The sequence below is a fragment of the Myotis nattereri genome (assembly GCF_964212035.1).
Source record: "Myotis nattereri genome assembly, chromosome: 1".
In the NCBI taxonomy this organism is placed as follows: Eukaryota; Metazoa; Chordata; class Mammalia; order Chiroptera; family Vespertilionidae; genus Myotis; species Myotis nattereri.
In genome coordinates, this window is record NC_138075.1 from 147,642,090 (window position 1) to 147,662,676 (window position 20,587).

At 40.7% G+C, this 20,587-nt stretch overlaps 1 protein-coding gene across 3 annotated transcripts in view; it reads left to right on the forward strand.

Annotated features, from left to right (window-relative positions):
• Positions 1–19,447, forward strand: part of MCUB (mitochondrial calcium uniporter dominant negative subunit beta) — a 75,155-nt gene extending 55,708 nt beyond the window's left edge. For 2 of the 3 annotated variants that reach the window (XM_081091399.1, XM_081091400.1), the window contains exons 4-8: positions 6,010–6,114; positions 14,237–14,397; positions 16,216–16,419; positions 17,323–17,439; positions 19,241–19,447. In XM_081091399.1, coding sequence (XP_080947525.1) covers positions 6,010–6,114; positions 14,237–14,397; positions 16,216–16,419; positions 17,323–17,439; positions 19,241–19,318 — 665 coding nt within the window. In that variant the 3' untranslated portion in view covers positions 19,319–19,447. The remainder of the gene's footprint in view (positions 1–6,009; positions 6,115–14,236; positions 14,398–16,215; positions 16,420–17,322; positions 17,440–19,240) is intronic. The other variant, XM_081091401.1, reaches the window with a different exon arrangement.
• The last annotated feature ends 1,140 nt before the right edge of the window (positions 19,448–20,587 follow it).

A 20,587-nucleotide genomic window follows, 5' to 3' on the forward strand; every position in this document is an offset into this window, starting at 1 on the left:
ACTCATCTACTGATCTACTAGGGCTGCTTCCAAATCTTGCTATTGTAAATAACTCGGCATATATTATTTCAAATTAGTGTTTTGGCTTTCTTCAGATAAATTCCCTGGAGTAGAATTGCTGGGTCATAAGGCAGTTCCACTTTTAATTTTTTGAGATGATTCTTTATATCATAAACTAGAGGCCCAGTGCATGAAATTCGTGCACGAGGGGGTGGGGGGAGGGAGGAGGAGTCCCTCAACCCTGCCTGCCCTCTCTCACAGTCCAGGAGCCCTCAGGTATGTCCTCCTCTGCGGGAGGCGACCGGGCTGATCAGGGGGAGGCGCTGCCCCCATCACCCTGCTGCTGCTGCCACTGCCAGCTGCTGGCCCTCGGCCCTTGCTTCTTAGTGCTGGCCCCGCCCTCCGCCCACTGGTGGGTGGGGGGCAATCTGGGGCCAGGCCGGCTGGGGGAGGGGCTGTAGGTGGTTGAGGCACAGCAGGTTGCACCCCATCCAGCTTCTGTGGACTGGGCCTGCGCTGCTGCCTCTGTGGCTACCTCTGCGAAAGGGGCAGCACTGGGACCAGGCCGCACTATGGAAGGGGGTGTGGCACCACCTTCTCGCTGCCTCTGCCAAGGGGCCGTGGTGCTGGACTGGCGGTGCTGGCTCGGCCCGTCCCTCCTGTGTGAGCGCCAAATCTGCCTGCCCTTCCCGCGTGGTGCTGGCTTTAGGCCCTCACAGCCGCTGTGGCTTTGTCCGGATGGATGTCCAGAAGACATCCACCCTAATTAGCATATTACCCTTTTATTAGTATAGATGGTTGGTCTTCACTGAGACCTTTTAGAATCAGTAATATTAATTAGTGCACGTTTTGATTACTTATTTCATAAACTTAGCCCTGAGTAAATTTTATTTCATTTTATTTTGTTTTTGAATTTTTATGGGTTTATTTGAGCCAAAACTCAGCCCTGAGAAAATTTTAGTGACATGGTCATCAGTGTGTAATTTTCAGCAAAATTTGAATAACATTTTATATTTCTTTGCCATCAATAAGAAATTTACTTGTTTTAAAAAAATTCAAATGCTGGCATTGTCCTGAATAATGTTTTAAAATGTAGTTTCAATGATTAAAATATCCAGTGAACAATTAAAATACACAAATGGTTTATTTGTCTTTGTTATACAGCAGTTTCAATCTAGTATGCTTTTTGACAGAATTGGTTCTCAGGAAGAATATACTTTTTTTTAAAAATTTCGTTTTATTGCTTAAAGTATTACAGAGAGTATTACATATGTCTCCTTTTTATTTTCCCCCTTGACCTTCCCCCAGCCTCCCCTACCCCCCAGTGTCTTGTGTCCATTGGTTATGCTTATATGAAGAATATACTTTTTAAAAAAATGGAACACTTACCGAATTTGTTTGTCATCCTTGTGCAGAGGTCATGCTGATCTTCTTTGGATCATTCCCATTTTAGTCTATGTGCTGCCAAAGCGAGCACTACATATTTTTAAAAACCAGCATAGGTGGTTAATCATTTAGAAATTTTAAATTTAAAATATGGCTTTTAGCCTTGTTGGTGTGGTTCAGTGGTTGAGTGTCGACTTATGAACCAGGAGGTCACGGTTCCATTCCCAGTCAGGGCACATGCCTGGGTTGCGGGCTTGTGCAGAACATCATCATTGGTGTTTCTACCTTTCTTCCTCTTTCTGAAATCAATAAAATCATATTTAAAATGTAGCTTTTATGTCCTTGTGCTCTGATATGGCCTTAGACTTACTGCCCCTAAAATAGAATAAAGGATTGTTTATTATTTATAAATGAATAAATTGGCATTGTTATTTTATGGTAGTACTGGAGGCCTGGTGCATGAAATTCATGCACTCAGGGTGGAGGTGTCCCTCAGCCCGGCCTTTACCCTCTCACAGTCGTGGAGGCAGGGGAGGCTTCTGCCACTGTTGCTGCATTCCCCAGACATGAGCCCAGCTTCTGGCTGAGCAGCGCTCCCCCTGTGGGTGCACACTGACCATTAGGGGCAGCTTCTGCATTGAGCATCTGCCCCCTGGTGGTCAGTGCACATCATAGCGACTGGTTGTTCCGCTGTTTGGTCGATTTGCATATTAGCCTTTTATTATATAGGATTCCATACTTAGAATAAGCTTATTTAAAAGTTGAATACTGGTACAGTTTTGAAAAGGAAATAAACATTCTTCTCCCCTATCAAAGTTCAGAACTAATAAAAGGATAGATAGAGAAGTTGGAAAATCAAGATTAATTACTCAACAAATATTTATTGAGCACTAACTTATACCAGGCACTATTCTAGATGTGAGAGGTAGCACAAAGAAAAACTCCTGCTCTTGTGGAGTTTACATTTTAAAGGGAGAAAGAAACAAGGTGAAGAAATAAAATATATAAAATATTAGGTAAGTGAAATGGAGAAAAATAAAGCAGAGTGGGGTGGGGAGTGTGTGTGTGTGTGTGTGTGTGTGTGTGTGTGTGTGTGTGTGTGTGTGTTGGGGTGGAAGGCTTGCTAAGGTCACATTTGAAGAGGACCTGGAAGAGATGAGAGAGCTCTGTAGGTGGGAGAAGAGTCTCCAGGCAGAGGCCCTGAGTGGGAGCCAACCCCTCTGCTGCGAAGGAGGGAGCTGGATGGAAGTAGGTGGAGAGGGGCAGAGTGTGGAAAACTTTGTTGAATGTTATTGTGAGGACTTTGGATTTAAGTGGAAGAGGAGCTTTTTTCCTGGTAAAACCAGAATCAGAGAGTAGGGTTTTAGCCCAATGGCCACGATGGCCTAATACTCCATCCCTGAACTTGATAGACATTCCCCCCAGTCACAGGAGCAGTGAACACCCATGGACCTCCCCCACAGGGCTTGCCTTCCTAAGCTTCTGAGAGCAGGTAGATGCAGACCTAGAGCACAGTGCCTGCCTGGTAGGTAGCATGTATTCAGTAAGTGCTTGTTAAATGAATGAAATAAAGAGGTTAAAGCAAGGATGGTTGTGCACCCTGCTTATTAATAAAAAATAGGTTGAGCAGCTTTGAAACATACTAGTAAAGCACAAAGAAAAGACTAGAAATCTTAGAGAAAGGGGACTTTTGGGTTGAGTGAAAACACTTATTGGGGTTAAATCAATACTTGCTCAGGAATAGGGGAAAAATTTTGACACTTTATCATTATTAGCTCCTTCAAAGTATTCCATGCCAGCCTTTTGCTGTTCCCACATTAGTATAAAGGATAATGTAGTACTTCAACTGAGAAATCATATGCAGTTTGTTTTTTTATAGTAATGCTTTAAGGAGTTGAAGTCATTTTGCCCGTCAGTTTGGCTCGGTGGATAGAGCATTGGCCTGCGGACTGAAGGGTCCCAGGTTCAATTCTGGTAAAGGACATGTATCTCGGTTGCCCAGGCCCTGGGCAGGGTGAGTGCCAGAGGCAGCCAATCGATGTGTTTCTCTCACATCAATATTTCTCTCTTTCTCTCTCTCTTCCGCTCTCTCTAAAAATCAATGGAAAAAATATCCTCGGGTGAGGATTAAAGAAATAAAAGAGTTGAAGTCATTTAAACATACATTTTTAAATGACACAAAATCAGATGAAACTATTAGTGTGTTGTTGATCTTTTTAAAAAGAGGCTCTGGTGGAAAACAGTATGGAGTTTCCTCAAAAAATTAAAAATGGAGCTACCTTTTGGAATATATCCTCAGAATCCCAAAACACCAATCAAAAGAAAGATATGCATCCCTGTGTTCATAGCAGCACAGTTTACAATAGCCAAGATCTGGAAACGACCCAGTGCCCACCAGCAGAGGAGTGGTGAAAAGCTGTGGTACATTTACACAATGGAATACTACATGGCTATAAAAAAGAGGGAACTCTTAACCTATGCAACAGCATGGATAGACCTGGAGATGCCGCATTCTTTTGCAGTGAGGGTTCAGGAATCTGGAGAAGGGGCTGCGACATAAATGGATATACTAGACAAGAAATACAAATTTGGAAGGCATGGGGAGCCAGGCGGAGGCCTCACCCTCTAGTGACGTGGGCTCCCTGAATGTCTGGACCCATGGCTTTTTATTTACATATTCTGCCCTTTAACAAAGCAGACGCACACATCAAAGGTTTGGTAAACAATAAAGGATTATCAGGTTAGGGGAATTACCCTCAGCTGTTTGGCCAGCAGCAGGGTAATATAATGCTGATATTCAGCCCTGCTGAATATCAAAGCCCATCAGCCTTTAGAGGACTTTTCACATTTATTATGACCCGCTGGGCTTGGCCTCCAGCATGGAGAGTATTATGCTAAGCCAGTCAGAGAAAGACAAGTACCATATGATCTCACTGACATGTGGAATCTAATGAACAAAATCGGCTGATGAATGAAATGGAACCAGGAGCATGGATGCATGGAACAGTCTGGCCGGTGCCAGAGGAGAGCGGGTGTGAGTGACTGAGTAAAAAAGGTGAAGGGATTAGCTAAAGAACATATATGCGTACCCCATGGACACACAGTAGTGGGGTGACAGCCAAGGGAGGGGAAGGCAGAGGTGGGTGAAGGTGGGCAGGCAAAGCAGAGAGAGAATGGGGACACCTGCAATAATGTCAACATTTAAATGTTTTAAATTTAAAAATAAATAAAAGCAGTGTGCCAAATAAAATAAATAAAACGAGGCTCAGTGGGTGGAATTTGCCTGCATTTAGTTTGGGCATGAAAAGAGTGTTCACAGTTTTGCCCATGCTGTGGGTTGAATTATTTGGCAGTTCCTCAGAAAATGATCTCACCTCAGCTGATAAACAGGAGATAGACAGCCAAATGCCAGGAACAGACGCAGGTGCAGGCTTGAATTGCTGCCTCTGGAACAAAAGAACGACAGAGGAGCAGACGGGAGGCAGGCGACCAGGGTCTTCCTGATTTCACTGGCAGTATTACTGCCGTCACACACATACTAATGTAGCTGAAATAGCTCCAGGGTAATGTAGCCAAGCAAATGCCAGGCCAGGAAAAATACTCATCCTCGACTTGATGTGACTACTTATATCACTGTTCTGAAGGAGTAATGATAGAAAGAGAAACTCCTACACAGCACCAGCCTTTTACTTACTGTTCAATGACTTTGCTTTCTTCACATCTGGGTTACATTAAAGTTTAATTCAAAAGTATAATAACACAAACGAGGCGATGTGGGAAGCTGTGCAAAAGCACACGGAGGTTAAAATTTTCCAAGAGATTTTTTTCCTGAAATGTTCCTAGAATATTTGTAATGACTGTTAGACGCTCTTTCCACCTCCATACAATACACCACAGAAATGCAGATTTACTCCTTAGGTTTAATTATGTTTATTACTATCTCTGCCACCCCCACCGTTGGTAGCTTTGCCTCTCTTTATCCTTCCCAGACTAGAAAGGGGGGGAGCCCTGTGTGTGGTGGTGTGTGGTACTGTTTGCCTACCAAGTTTTAACAAACACAAATCAATCACCTATAGTAATTAAAAATAAGAGAAAGACAGGCTTTTAAAAATGGTATGACCTGTTGGACTTGGCTGTAAGCAACGGAAATGTAAGCATCGGCAGACTCTGAGATTGGGATTGCCAGAAAGCCAGGCTCAGAAGAGGGCAGGAACCGAGGGAGACACAGCAGACCAGGTTGGCCCAGGAGCAGCCTGATGAGCTCTGTTGTGACATCCCCAGCCTACAGCTGCCACCTCACCTTCTCTGGCCTTGCTGTAACAGTTTCCACCTCCCCTGAATCTTTCCGTGACTGTCTGCAGATACAGTCTCCCTAGGGACATCAGTCTGGATCCCAGCCTGGCTGGCAGAGAGAGAGGAAGCACCTGCCTGCTCTGCATGGTCCAGTGAGATGAACAGTAGAGCAAAAGGAAAGATTCCTCCCAATGGGAACAGTGTTGGGTATAGGGAGCTCCCACTACTGTTCTATAAAGACCTGGGTTAGTAAGTATTTCTCTATATATTGGGGAAAGGTTCTTACTGCTCTAAAACAAGAATATATTTTTGCATTGTTTTCTCTTTCAGATGGCAGCGAGATTGCAACTTCAACTTTGATGGGATTTTTGCTAATGAATGATTTTAAACTTGTCATTAATAAAATAACATACGATGTACAATGCCCCAAGCAAGGTAAGAAACACAGTTATGCAACCATCTTAACATTTCCCTGGAAGCTGTGGGACTTTTATAGGAAGGTAGCTTATCTTAACGGATCTTTTAAAATCACCAAATGACCAAGAAGCTTTGGAGAGCCGTGTTTAAACTTTTCTAGTAGAGGTGTTAGTGATCAGTAGAAGTTGCCTAGCAGGACATTTAGTCTCATACACTCTTCTTAGACTTTTAAGACTTGACTTTAGGAACTTGACATTAATAATCTGACATTATTGTGTTAGAAAGTAGGCTGGAAAATCATGAACTCAAATGTGTATTGTTGCACAGCTCTTAACTCTTTTTTAAAAATAGACTTTATTTTCTAGAGTAGTTTTAGGTCCCTAGCAAGATTGAGCAGATAGTACAGAGTTCCCATATACAGAGTGCCCACCTCCCCACAGCCTCCCCTATTATCAAGCACCACAATGGTACATTTATTACAACCCATGAACCTACATTGGCATGTCATCATCACTCAAGTCCCACAGTTGGCATTAGGGCTCACTTTAAATGTTGTACATTGTGATGTATATCCATTATTATAGAATTACTAGAGGCCCGGTGCACGAAATTTGTGCGGGGGGGGGGGTCCCCTCAGCCCTGCCTGCACCCTCTCCAATCCAGGACCCCTCGGGGGATGTCTGCTGGTTTAGGCCTGATCCAGGGATCGGGCCTAAACCGGCAGTCGAACATCCCTCTCACAGTTCTGGACTGCTGGCTCCTAATCGCTCACCTGCTTGCCTGCCTGGTTGCCCCTAACTGCCCCCCTGCTGGCCTGGTTTTCTCCAACTGCCCCCTCCCTGCCGGCCTGTTCACTCCTAACTGCCCCCCCCACCCCCCCTCCGCCAGCCTGGTCGCCCCCAACTGCCCTCCCCTGCCCCCACTGGCCTGGTCGCCCCACGCAGCCTGCTTGTTCAGTCATTTGGTCATCCCTCACTAATCCCCTGCCAGCCTGGTCGTAGGCAGCCATCTTGTGAGGGCATGGGGTTAATTTGCATATTACCTCTTTATTATATAGGATTTTAATGCTTTTGGTTTATCCACTATTGTAGTATTATACAGAGTGGTTTCACTGCCAAAAAAAAAAAAAAAATCTTCTGTGTTCTGCCTATTCATTCCTCTCTACACCCCCAACCCATGACAACCATTGATCTTTTTCTGTCTCCATAGTTTTGCCTTTTCCAGAATGTTATACAGTTGGAACCATACAATATGTAATCTTTTCAGATTAGCCTTCCTAAATAAGTACTATGAATATAAGTTTTCTCCAAGTATTTCATGGCTTGATAACTTATTTCTATTTAGTGCTGAATTCTATTCTATTGTCTGAATGTATCACAGTTTATTTATCCATTCACCTACTGAAGGATATCTTAATGTTTTCAAGTTTTGACAATTTTTAAAAACTTTTATTTATTGATTTGAGAGAGAGACATTGATTTGTTGTTCCACTTATATATGCATACATTGGTTGATTCTTGTATGTGCCCTGACAGGGGATTAAACCCCCAATCTTGGGGTATCAGGGAAACACTCTAACCAACTGAGCTACAATTATGAATAAAGTGGCTGTAAACATTTGTGTGCAGGTTTTTGTGTGGACATAAGTTTTCAATTCATTTGGGTAAATACCAAGGAACATGATTGCTGGATTGTATAGTAAGAGTATGTTTAGTTTTATGAGAAACTGGCATATTTTCTTCTGAAATAACTGTACTATTTTGCATTCCCATAGACAGTGAATGAGAGTTATTGTTGCTCCACATTCTCATCAGCATTGACTGTTGTCAGTGTTTTGGATGTTGCCCCTTCTAATAGATAGTATAGTCATAAATCGTTCTTTTTTTTTGTCATAAATCATTCTTGTTTTAATTTGCAATTACCTATTAACATATGATTTCAAATGGTTACTTGCCTTCTGTATATCTTTGGTGAGGTGTCTTTGGCCCATTTTTTAAGCAGGTTGTTCATTTTCTTGTTGGTTTGACAGGGTTGGGGAACCTTTTTACTGCCAAGGGCCATTTGGATATTTATAACATCATTTGCAGACCATACAAAATTATCAACTTAAAAATTAGCCTGCTATATTTGGTCAAACATTTAATCAACTCCCCCCTAATGCCTTGGCGGGGCCAGACCAAATGATTTATTGATTTTTTACAGAGAGGAAGGGAGACAGATAGAAAGTCAGAAACATCGATGAGAGAGAAACATCGATCAGCCGCTTCTTGCACATTCCCCACTGGGGATGTGCCTGCAACCCAGGTACATGCCCCTGACCGGAATCGAACCTGGGACCTTTCAGTCCGCAGGCCAACGCTCTATCCACTGAGCCAAACCGGTTTCAGCAGACCAAATGATTTAAGGCCCTCGGGTTGGATGTTCTCCACCCCTCCTTTAAGAGGACACCTGGGTTGACAGCAACCCTCAGTCTCACCTGGACAGAATCCCTGCTCGTTTTCACAGCCAGATGTTGTGGGGACTCTTCTTTCTGGCACTGGTGCTAAGGGCTGGGGAGCCTGGTGTGGGACTGGGAACCCCTCATTCCTCTGGGGGACCTCTGCAACCAAGATACCCTGCCCTGTTCTTAACCGCTACATGTGGGTCTGGGACCAGCCCATTTTGCATCTCCACCTCTGTTACCAGTCTCAACATGGCTTCTTCTTTAAATCCTTATAGTTCTATTTAGCTGGTCATCAGGTGGATTTCAAGGGTGATTGCTTTATAATTTAGCTTTAATATTGATGTGGTCATGGGAGGAGGTGAGCACAGATTTTACCTACTCCATCATCTTGACCAGAAGCCTCAGTTGCTATCAACCTCTGCCTTACCAGTAGTCACCGGCCTATTTCTTTCTTAATACGTTTGTCTTTTTTGTTCCTTTTTTTTATTTTATTAGCTAAGGCTTGTGGTATGATTTTGAAAAGAATGGTGAGAGGAGACATCTTGCTCTTTTCCTTGTTTTAGTAGGGAATCTTCGAGTTTTCCACCATTAAATACTATGTCATATGTTTTATCAAGTTTAGGAAGTTCCCCTCTCTTCCTGATTTGCTGATTTTGTCAAATGCTTTTCTGTTGATATGATCATGTGATTTTTCTTCTTTAGCCTGTTGATGTGATGGATTGCATGATTTGATTTTCAAATGCTGAGTCAGCCTTTCATATCTGCGATAAATCCCACTTGGTCAAGGTGCATAATTCTTTTTATACATTGTTGGATTTAATCTGCTTATATATTGTTGAGGATTTTTGTTAATGCTTTCTATTTGTTGCCATTGTTCTTTGTTTCTAATTTTGTCTTTCATGGGTTCTCTGCTTTTTGTGGTTTTTATTGAACATTTATATTATTCTATTGTCTTAGTATATCAGTAATGCTTTTTAAATTTTTCCTAGTGGTTGCTCTAGATTTTGCAATATATATTTAAAAATAATCCAAGTCTACTTTCACAGGCATTGCAAATACCTTATAATAACCACATATTTCTTTTTTTTTTTATAAGTATTTGAATTGGCTTTGGTATATTTGTTAACACATTTTATTTTATTTTTTAAACCCATGTTTTTATTGATTTCATAGAGGAAGGGAAAGGGAGAGAGAGATAGAAACATCAATGATAAGAGGCAATCATTGATCGGCTGCCTCCTGCACACCCCCAACTGGGGATTGAGCCCATAACCCAGGCATGTGCACTTGACCAGAATCGAACCTGGGACCCTATAGTCCACAGGCCAATGATCTGTCCACTGAGCTAAACCAGCTAGGGCATAACCTCATATTTCTAATTCTTCTCTCCCACTCATTGTCATTCATTTCATGTATATATAAGCTATCACTATTGAATATATTTTTGCTATCATTATTTTGAACAAACTGTTCTGTTATATCTATATATATAAAAGGCTAAGTGACCAACTGTACATTTGTCCAACAGTCCGACTGACCGGCCAGTACATATGATACCCACTGGCAATTTAAAAATAAAAGTTGACTCGCACATGCATGATACATATAAAGCTCTTGCTGGCACCAGCCAGCAGTGTGTTTCGATCTGTCATTGTCTATTGTGAATTTGGTTGTTTTTGTTGACATTTGAGTGATGATTCCATCAATTCAACGGATGATGTTGAAAAGGAAAATTTTCCCATTGAATTTCTTAATAGTATTACTCCTTCGGGAATGCCACATCATAAATTAAAATTGAAAGTAGGGCCCTAACCGGTTTGGCTCAGTGGATAGAGCATCGGCCTGCAGACTGAAAGGTCCCAGGTTTGATTCCAGTCAAGGGCATGTACCTTAGTTGCAGGCACATCCCCAGTAGGAGGTGTGCAGGAGGCAGCTGATCGATGTTTCTCTCTCATTGATGTTTCTCTCTATCCCTCTCCCTTCCTCTCTGTAAAAAATCAATAAAATATATCTTTTTAAAAAAATTGAAACTAGGTGCAATTATCATGCTACTGAGAAATCTTAATAGTAAATGGGGTCTTTGTAATGGTACTAGATTTATTATCACAAGATTGTGACCTAACATAATTGAAGCTGAAGTATTAATAGGATCTGCGGAAGGAGAGGTTGTTCTGATTTCAAGAATTGATTTGTCCCCACCTGACACTGGCCTCCCATTTAAATTAATTCAACGACAGTTTCCCATGATGCCATCATTTGCGATAACTGTTAATAAATCACAAGGACAAACTCTAGACAGAATAGGAATAGTACTACCTGAACCTGTTTTTGGACGTGGTCAGTTATATGTTGCTTTCTCTCAAGTTCAGAGAGTGTGTGATGTTAAAGTTAAAGTTGTAAATACTTCATCACAAGGGAAATTAGTCAAGCACTCTGAAAGTGTTTTTACTCTTAAGGTGGTATACAGGGAAATATTAGAATAAGTTTAATCAATTTATCAGTCATTGTTTTTATCAATGTTTTTATATCATGTTTTTATTGTTTTTATATCATGTCTTTGTTATATCATTGTTATTGTTTACTTAATCAATTTACATATTACTTTCATATACATTTTACTAATTTTCTTTCACCTCCGACACTTCTATTATAGAGAAAGGGTGAATAGCGATATCAAAATATTTCTTCTAATTAATTTCCTTTCAATGTGCACAAATCCGTGCACCAGGCCACTAGTCAATTAAGAATAAGGAAAAAAGAAAACTAAGTTTTGATTGTATCTCCCCTTATACTTTCTTTAATGTAGAATTCCTTTCTTTATGTAGATTTAAGTTTCTGACATGTATCATTTTTCTTCCCTGAAGATCTTTTAACATTTCTTGCAAAGTAGATGTACTAGCAACAAATTTCCCCTATTTTTGTTTGAGAGTCTTCATTTTTCTTTCACTTTTTTTAAAAAAATATATTTTATTGATTTTTTACAGAGAGGAAGGGAGAGAGATAGAGAGTTAGAAACACTGATGAGAGAGAAACATCGGTCAGCTGCCTCCTGCACATCCCCCACTGGGGAAGTGCCCGCAACCCAGGCACATGCCCTTGACCGGAATCGAACCCGGGACCTTTTAGTCCGCAGGCCGAGGCTCTATCCACTGAGCCAAACCAGTTTTGGCTTTCTTTCACTTTTGAAGGATACAGAATTCTAGGTTGGTGGTTATTTTCTGTAAACACTTTGAATATTTCACTCTACTCCCTTCTTGTATAGTTTCATAGAAGTCAGATGTATCATAACTTTTTTCATTTTTATTAAATATTTTTGTTTATTATTTATTTTTTATTTCTCCGTATACTCTTCTACTGCCCCCCTTTCCCTTTGTAGATATAACTTTATCTTTGCTCTTCTATAGGTCAAGGAGACAGTCTATGTCAAGTGACACAAAATGTTTATCTGAGTTCAATGGCAAGCACTTTTGCCTACACTCTTTCAGAAATGTGGGCATTGCAGAATTCATATGTTGCATTATAAATTTAAATGTTTGTCTCTGGTATCTCCTAAAAAACGCCAAAAATGAGAGGGAATTATTGGTAAGGTGTTTTTTTCCTCTGCCTTTTTTCAAGATTTTTTCTTTCTCTTACTGATTTTCTTTAATTTGTCTCCTTGACCAAACTTTAGTCCAGCTGGTCAGAGCCCTCTCCTTAGTTAGGCCTCACCTTGGCCTGTAAAAACTGGACACTCTCAGAACAATAGATTTTGCCCCCCACATCCCCCCTAACCCTCCCCCCCCCCCCCCCCCCACACACACACTAAAAGACTTGAATAAACACCAGCATAGTTTCTAACAGCTCAAGGCCATATCCCAGGGATGATGAAATGTTTGCCTGAGAAAGCTCAACACTTTCAGGAGAATTTACTGTTTGTTCCAGTGAAAGCCTGTTGATAGTCAGATAGGTCTGAGCGCCCTCTCAGAGCAATAACTGTAAGAAGCTTGCAGTTATAAACCCTTTCTCTACTCCTATCACCGGAGCTGTCTCCTTAGGAACCAGAGAGGCTATTCTTTGCAAAGCAGACATTCAAGGAAATAACTCTCGCTCTCCCAGCCTGGTGGGCCCCTTGCTCTGGCAAGCGCCAGTTAACAAATCCAAATGGCCTCATTAACCACCTCCCATTCTCACTTTTTGTAAATTTCCACTTCCATGACTCTGCTTAAGCCCCTGATGCTCCCATCTCTCCCTTAAAATGCTCAGTCACCACCCTGACCGGTGTGGCTCAGTGGATAGAGCGTCGGCCTACGGACTGAGGGGTCCCGGGTTCGATTCCAGTCAAGGGCATGTACCTTGGTTGCGGGCACATCCCCAGTGGGGAGTGTGCAGGAGGCAGCTGATCGATGCTTCTCTCTCATCGATGTTTCTGACTCCCTAGCCCTCTCTCTTCCTCTCTGTAAAAAAAATCAATAAAATATATTTTTTAAAAAATGCCCAGTCACCTCTGGGCAAATAGAAGTTGAGTTCAGTTCCCGCGAGATCCTCTTCCCTGTGCAGTGGTTACTGAATAAAGTCTGTCTTTACCGTTTTTAACTAGTGTCTGGCTTTTTTTTTTTTTTTTTTGTCTTTGATACACGCCACAGCTTTGGACACAATCATGGCCCATCTATACCTTTCTTCTGTATGGAGACCTTTTAAATATCAGTATATTTTTCATCAAAACAAAAGGGCCCTGACTGTTCTGCAAATCTCAAAAGCCTAGAAGGGACCTTCTGGTTTTCACCTCTTTGAGGCAGCGTTAACTTATAATGTGGAAGGGATTAAAGACCACAATAAGTCTGGAAGAAATGGGTGGAGGTGGAAGAGAAATAACTGCAGGCCTCTTGGCAAAACCTGAAAAATCGCTGGGCTAGTAGTGACTCCAGGAGCCTAAGCCTCTGCAGTTGTTGGCTGCTGCTTGGCGGGGAGGTCCTTCCTCTCACCTTGTCCCCTCCCTCAGGTTCTCTCCCTCGCCGAGGAACAGTTACAGTCCTCGGAAAGGTATCATGACAGCCCAGTTTCATGTGAATTCCTAGATCCGTAGAGGTGAAAGGATGAGAGAAATCCATAATCAAAAGAATCAACGCTGTGTTAAAGACTTGGTCATGGCGACTTGTCAGTCTGAACCTCTTGCTGTAAAGAGCTTACACTTGAATTGCTTTTCAAATGTATATTACACATCTCTTTACATGTTTGTACACCGGCTTCCCTCCCCTGTGGACCCTAAAATAATTTTTGGATAGTTGGTTGGAGGGTGGGGGGAGGGGTCTTGGGTGGAACTCAGGAATAAAAGCGAGCCCATGAACGAATGTGTTACAAACGAAGGTGAGGTATTCACCTGGGTCCAGCTCATGGATGTTCCCCTTACTCTTCCTGTATGAAGATTTTTAAAGAAACAGCAAGTCTTATAACAAAGAAAAAAGCCAAACAGAAACATAGTGATTTTAAGCCTACTGTCTGGTAATTTATCGTTCCAAATTGTCTTTGTGTGAGAGGGACGAGCGCGATCACCTGAGATGGGAAGAAGGGCCCATCCAAACGCTTCCCAGGAGTAAGGAGGGCTGATGGGCCAGCCGCGGGGGCCGGCCGCAGGGAATCAGATGTGGGTCCCTGGACTTGCAGACTCTGGAGGGAAAAAATGTGGTGACTGCCTTATGTTTCCCTTGTGTCTTTTCTCAGAAAGACCGAGTAGTGAGCACGCCACTGAGCTGGAAAATATGAAATCCTTGGTTCACAGACTGTTTACAGCCTTGCATTTAGAAGAGTTTCAGAAAAAGAGAGAGCACCATTTACTGGAGGAAATCGACCACCTGAAGGGACAGCTGCAGCCCCTCGAACAGGTTAGGAAACATCACAGTTGAGTCTGAAAAATAATACCCAGCTTTTATTGAGTGCTGTCCACGGGAGCATTTTTCTACAAACTGAGGTGAGCCATTCACCTGGGTTCTGGCAATGGGTAGTCCCCTTCCTCTTCCTGTATGAAGATTTTTAAAGAAACAGCAGGTCATATTACGAAGAAAAATCTTAGTTTGAATGATTTGCATGTACTCATGTTCTCCTTTAATCCTCACAGTGAGCCACGAGTTTGGTAGTGTTATCTTTCTCATTCTTCAGATGGGGAAACGGAGACAGCAAAGGCACATAGCTAGTCCGTAGAGCCAGAACCTGGACTCCGGTGGTCTGACTCTAGAGCTGCCGTCTTAAACTCAGCCCTGCTTCCTCCACGGAGGGCCGTGGTGTCTCTGTAAATGAGTATGATGGGAGCTGGGATGCACTAGCTGCACTGTTACCCCAGCTTCTCTATCGGAGAATAGGCTCAGGGCCCCAGCTCTGCTTAACCGAACTGCACGTGGAAAGTTAGTGGTGGCTTCCTAACATCTGAGGTTAATCAGTGGTGGAGAAAAAAGTAACTTTTCGGGGGAGGAGGTGGTGGAGTCTGTTGTAATTGAAGGGAAAAACTGCATTTCTTAAATCTGTGATTCTACTTGTGATTTTGAAAAAGAGTAGGTGTATGTATAACTTTGTATATGAATAGAAAATTTCTGGAGATAAAATAAACTTAATAGTGATTAACTCTTAGGATATTTAGGGATGGCAGAGAGGGGGACTTTTTACTATTATTTATTAGATTATATACCTACATTTTAATTTTTCTTTTTAAAAAATTGGTGATATGTTTATCAAGATTAAAAAAGTTGGCCAAAGGGAAGTTTTCTCCCACTGTCCTCCCAGTACCATATCCCCACACCTGTGAACCATCTCAGATTTTATGTGCAAATGCAAATATGTTATTTTTTCCCTTTTTCAGAAAAGGACATGGGCTATTACACACTATCCTTACATTTTTTCACTAACAGTATCCAAGCATACTTCACTTTATTTCTCTTGGTTTTATTGTGCTTCACAGATACTGCTTTTTTTTTTTTTTTTTTTTTTTGGAAATTGAAGGTAAGACCCTCTACCAGCAAAAAGATAACAATTTGCCAAAGGCTCAGGTGATAGTTAATAATTTTGGAAATAAAGTGTTTTTAAATTAAGGTATGTACATTGCTTTTTTAGATGCAATACTGTTGCACACTTAGTAGACTGCAGTATAGTGTAAACATAACTTTTATATGCACTGGGAAACCAAAAAATCCACGTGACTCACTTTATTGCAGTGTTCACTTCATGGTGGTGGTCTGCAGCTGAGCCTGCTATATGCTGGACCTGTGCCTACATCCTGGAGAGAGCGCCATAGGGCTGCATAGAGGGCTTCTTCATTACAACTGCATAGTAGCTTGTGGATAGATGGATAATTTTAGGTCTTCTCATCTTAAAAATGAACCTGTCATGAATCACACGTGTGCAGGAGCACCTGTAGGATGAATTTCCAGAAGTGAAATTGCTGGGTTGAAGGAAATCAGCATGCAATTTTAGGGAGGGTTCAGAGGATGGCTTTTGAGTTTTCATTGTATACTCATCTATTCTATTTAAAAAATTTTTATGAGCAGGTATGACTCTTATAATTCAAAAAGTAATTTATTAGTGAACTGATTAATGTATATGGTTTATAAATTCTGAGTTTTCATAAATCAGGCTTCTTTAAAGTAACAGACATGCATTATTTTTGTCCCTTTTCTTGTAAACTGAGTTAGCCATCTTTTTATTTTTCTCAGATGAAAGCTAAAATTGAAGCTCGCTCAGCAGCTAAAACCAGTGGACTCCTGTGGGCTGGATTGGCGCTGCTGTCTGTTCAGGGTGGGGCCTTGGCCTGGCTCACTTGGTGGGTGTACTCCTGGGATATAATGGAACCAGTTACATACTTCATCACATTTGCAAATTCCATGGTCTTTTTTGCATACTTTCTAGTCACTCGACAGGTGAGTACTTTGTTAGGAAAATGGTAAGTTAGCACATCTGCAAATAATTCCTTATCTAAGTCAAGTAATGAGCAATAAAGCCTTTTTATTTACTGAGTTATTGCTATCTGGGTTGTTATAAGCTGATAAATTTTCTTGTTCTTTGTCATGAGGATAGAGATTTATATTCAGCCCAGAGAAACTATATGTAACTTCTGTAGAAAAATAAATATTACAACCCAGAGATTCCTCCATTGAGATAACATATTAAATGTATGATCTTTGTTCCCTCATCTAGAAATAAAATTGAATTTGTATTGCAAAACACCCAGTGTTAGGGTCGCCGAAGGAAGAATGCACGAGGCCAAAAGGGGTAAAGAATTATTAATTTATTGTTACATCTGTGAGCAGAAGGGCTGAGACCAAATGGCATCAGCGGGGCAGAGTAGGGGGAGCGAGATATTTATGTCTCTTGTAAAGGTCAGTCACAGTAGCTGGTCAGACCAGGTGCAGGTGGGGGCCAGGTGTAGGCAGTTCACTGGAAACTGAATTTCGTTAATCCTGAAACCTATAATGAGAATAATAGGAAAATCACCGGGAGGGGCAAGAGCCCCCGGCAGGGCATAATGGAGCGAAAGAATGTGCCTAACACCCAGTAACTTCAGCTTTATCTCGTGATTATTTTGCCAGAAATCTCCATTTCTCTCTTTCTCCCAGTATGTGTGATTCGCTTCCCAGCTGGTTTGCTTTTGAAAGTAGCAGCTGATTCCAAATGAGACTAAATGTTTTCCTTGTGTTGCCTTATGCTTGCTCTGGTAGCTACTGCAAATATTTTACTCATCTGCCTTTGCTTTAGTGTTGCTAAGGCATGTATCTTTCTTGCAGAGGCATTATGTTCATTTAAAACATGTTCTCTTTTTTTAGGATTATACTTACTCCGCTGTTAAGAGTAGGCATTTTCTGCACTTCTTTTATAAGAAATCAAAGCAACAGCATTTTGATGTGGTGCAATATAACAAGTTAAAAGAAGATCTTGCTAAGGTACTTTACTGCAAACACAGCACCTTATAGAGCTGGTCTTGTATGGGAGCCAGAGCTTAGTGTCAAGAAAATATAATTGGTGGTTTATTGTCACCGGTTAAATTGCGGTTTGTTCTGTGAAATATTTGACTTGTCTGATACTATTCCATATCCTACAGTTTTATTGTGTTCTGTATTTGACATGGTGATAGCTTTAAATGTGTATGTGAAAATGTCTTAAATGACTTTGAGATAGTAAAATAATAGTTTCCAGTAGAAATCTTTTTTCTAGGTGAGTGTGTGTTTTTAAAGAAAACAACCCAATATCAGGCTCATTTGCAATTTGTCACCTATTAAGAACATAAAAGAAAGAATTCTAGGAAAGTGGACACTATAAAAGAATTTTAAGCTCTTAAAGGCATTTGCATGTTCTCCCTAAAACTAAGAGAATCAGTGTGGTATTCCTCCTTCAATGTTTTCCAGCTGTCAGATGAGCAAATAGAGGTGCTTACTGGTATACACAGTTAGAAAGTTGGGAAACCAGGGTATGAACCAAAACATTGTCTCCGGAGCCTATTTCTTAGGTAGCTTTTAGGCCTATTTTTTAGGCCTCCCAGTGGACTCATTAGCTTGTTCAGATGGCAACTTCTCAACATGTAACTAAATTTTAAATTTCTCTTAGTAATTTTATAAGAAAAAAGTTCTGATAACAATATCTTCTATTGCTCAATGTATACTCATTTAATAGCCAGTAAGCATCATATCTTTTGTTACCTGTACCTTCTCAACTATCCATTCCTCAATTGAGAAACACACACCAGATATTACTAAAATTAAATTAATAATCCAAAAATTAGAGTTAAAGAGACTTATTTTTTATTTCATATTATCACTACTTAGGAGAAATATAATGATGCTTTAAAAAAATTAGTGGATACTCTTCCATTTGAATGATTCAATCCAAGAAGACTAAGGAAAGTTCTTCCAACTAGTTTATATATAGAACTGGGCATTTTAAGACTTAAAGGAGCACTCTGTAAAGTATTAATTTTTTAAGGTAATAAAGTTGAAGGGAAAAAGGGAAGCTGACAGGTTACAGAGTGGATTCTTTTTTGGTTTTGTTCTCTTTAAATTTTTTGTTAATCCTCACCGGAGGATATTTTTTTCCATTGATTTTTAGAGAGAATGGGAGGGTGGGAGGGAGGAAAAGAAGGAGGGAGAGGGAAGAAACAGAGAAACATTGATGTGAGAAAGACCTATCGATTGGTTGCCTCCTCCATGAGCCCCAATCAGGGGTCAGAGATTGAACCTGTAACCCAGGTACCTGCCCTTGACTGGGAATCAAACCCAGAACCCTTCAGTCCATGGGCCAGCACTCTCACCACTGAATCACACTTGAAAACCCATTATAAATGGAAGAACTAGTATAACAAGAACTGTAAGAACATGTTAGAAACCTTAAACTCACCTCTTAGGAAAGGATCCATATAAATTGAAAGATTGTCGGCATTTGTCACTAGTAATTTAGTATATCTATTGACCTAAGCAGTGGTTCTCAACCTTCCTAATGCCACGACCCTTTAATACAGTTGCTCATGTTGTGGTGACCCCCAACCATAAAATTATTTTTGTTGCTACTTCATAACTGTAATTTTGCTACTGTTATTAATCGTAATGTAAATATCTGATATGTAGCTTGTATTTTTATTGTTCGCGACCCACAGGTTGAGAACCGCTGAAAGGAGACATTTTCTCCCCAGCAGTCATGCTGATGTGTTTCCTATCCTTTCTGATCAAGGACTTTTTCTTTTCTTGTTGACAGGCTAATGAATCCCTGAACCGGTTACGCCGCTCTCTCTATTTGCAAACACAAGTAGAGGAACTCAATGAAAAGAATTAATCTTACATTTTTAATGTCATTGAATTTTTTCATTATGTGTTGATTTTACAACTTAGAAACTGGAACTTTTTGAGTTTTGAATTTGACTGTTTCAGTGTCTTTTCTTAATAAAAGAAAATGCTTGCCAAATACTGGTATTCTTGTGAGTTGTACCTTGAGATTTTTGGTTTGTGGATTTTCACTGCTTGTTGAGGTTTAATGCTAGAAGGAGCTTGGATGCGATGCGATCATCAAAATCAAAGTGGCTGCTGGTGCAGTTGGCACTTAACGCTGAGAGTCTGTCCTGAGTTCACTGGCTGTGTGGAGGGGAAATGGGCATGTGTTTGACATTCACTTTTATTCTTAGGCTTTACTTAGAATCATCTTGTCATTTATTTATTTTTAAAAAGTTATTTTTAGCCCTAACCGGTTTGGCTCAGTGGATAGAGTGTCAGCCTGCGGACTGAAAGGTCCCAGGTTCGATTCCAGTCAAGGGCATGTACCTTGGTTGCGGGAACATCCCCATTGGGGAGTGTGCAGAAGGCAGCTGATCGATGTTTCTCTCTCATTGATGTTTCTTACTCTCTATCCCTCTCCCTTCCTCTCTGTAAAAAAACTAATAAAATACATATTTTTAAAAAGTTATTTTTATAATAATTGACATATTGTATTGTACTAGTTTCAGGTGCACAACATAGAGACTCAATGTTTAAATACTTTATAAAGTGATCACAATAAGTCTAATAACCATCTATCACTGTACATTCATTTCATTTTAAGTACATAGCTGTTGGAAGATTTTTATCATTATATTATAAAATGTCAGTTGAAATGTTTCATCTTAACTAATATTTATGGAGATAGATATTTTTATATGTTGCCAAATACTGTACTAGGTGCTTTACATATATATTATCTATAATCCTATGAGGTAACTAATTTTTATTCTCACCTGAGGACATGCCTTTATTGATTTTGTTCTATTGATTTATATTGCTTTTATTTGATTTTAGAGAGAGAGGAAGGGAGAGACAGAGAGAAACATCAATGTGAGAGAGACACATCGATTGGTTGCCTCCCACACAAGCCCCAACCACAGTTATGTGCCAATGACTGGAATCAAACCCGGGGCCCTACAGTCGCAGGTTTATGCACTATCCACTGAGCCAAACCTACCAGCACAGTAGCTACTTTTTAATCCCAATTTAATAATAAGGAAACTGAAGCTTAGGTTAATTTGCCCAAGTGCACACATTGCTGGAACATTAGGCATCAACCTATAGTAGGTCA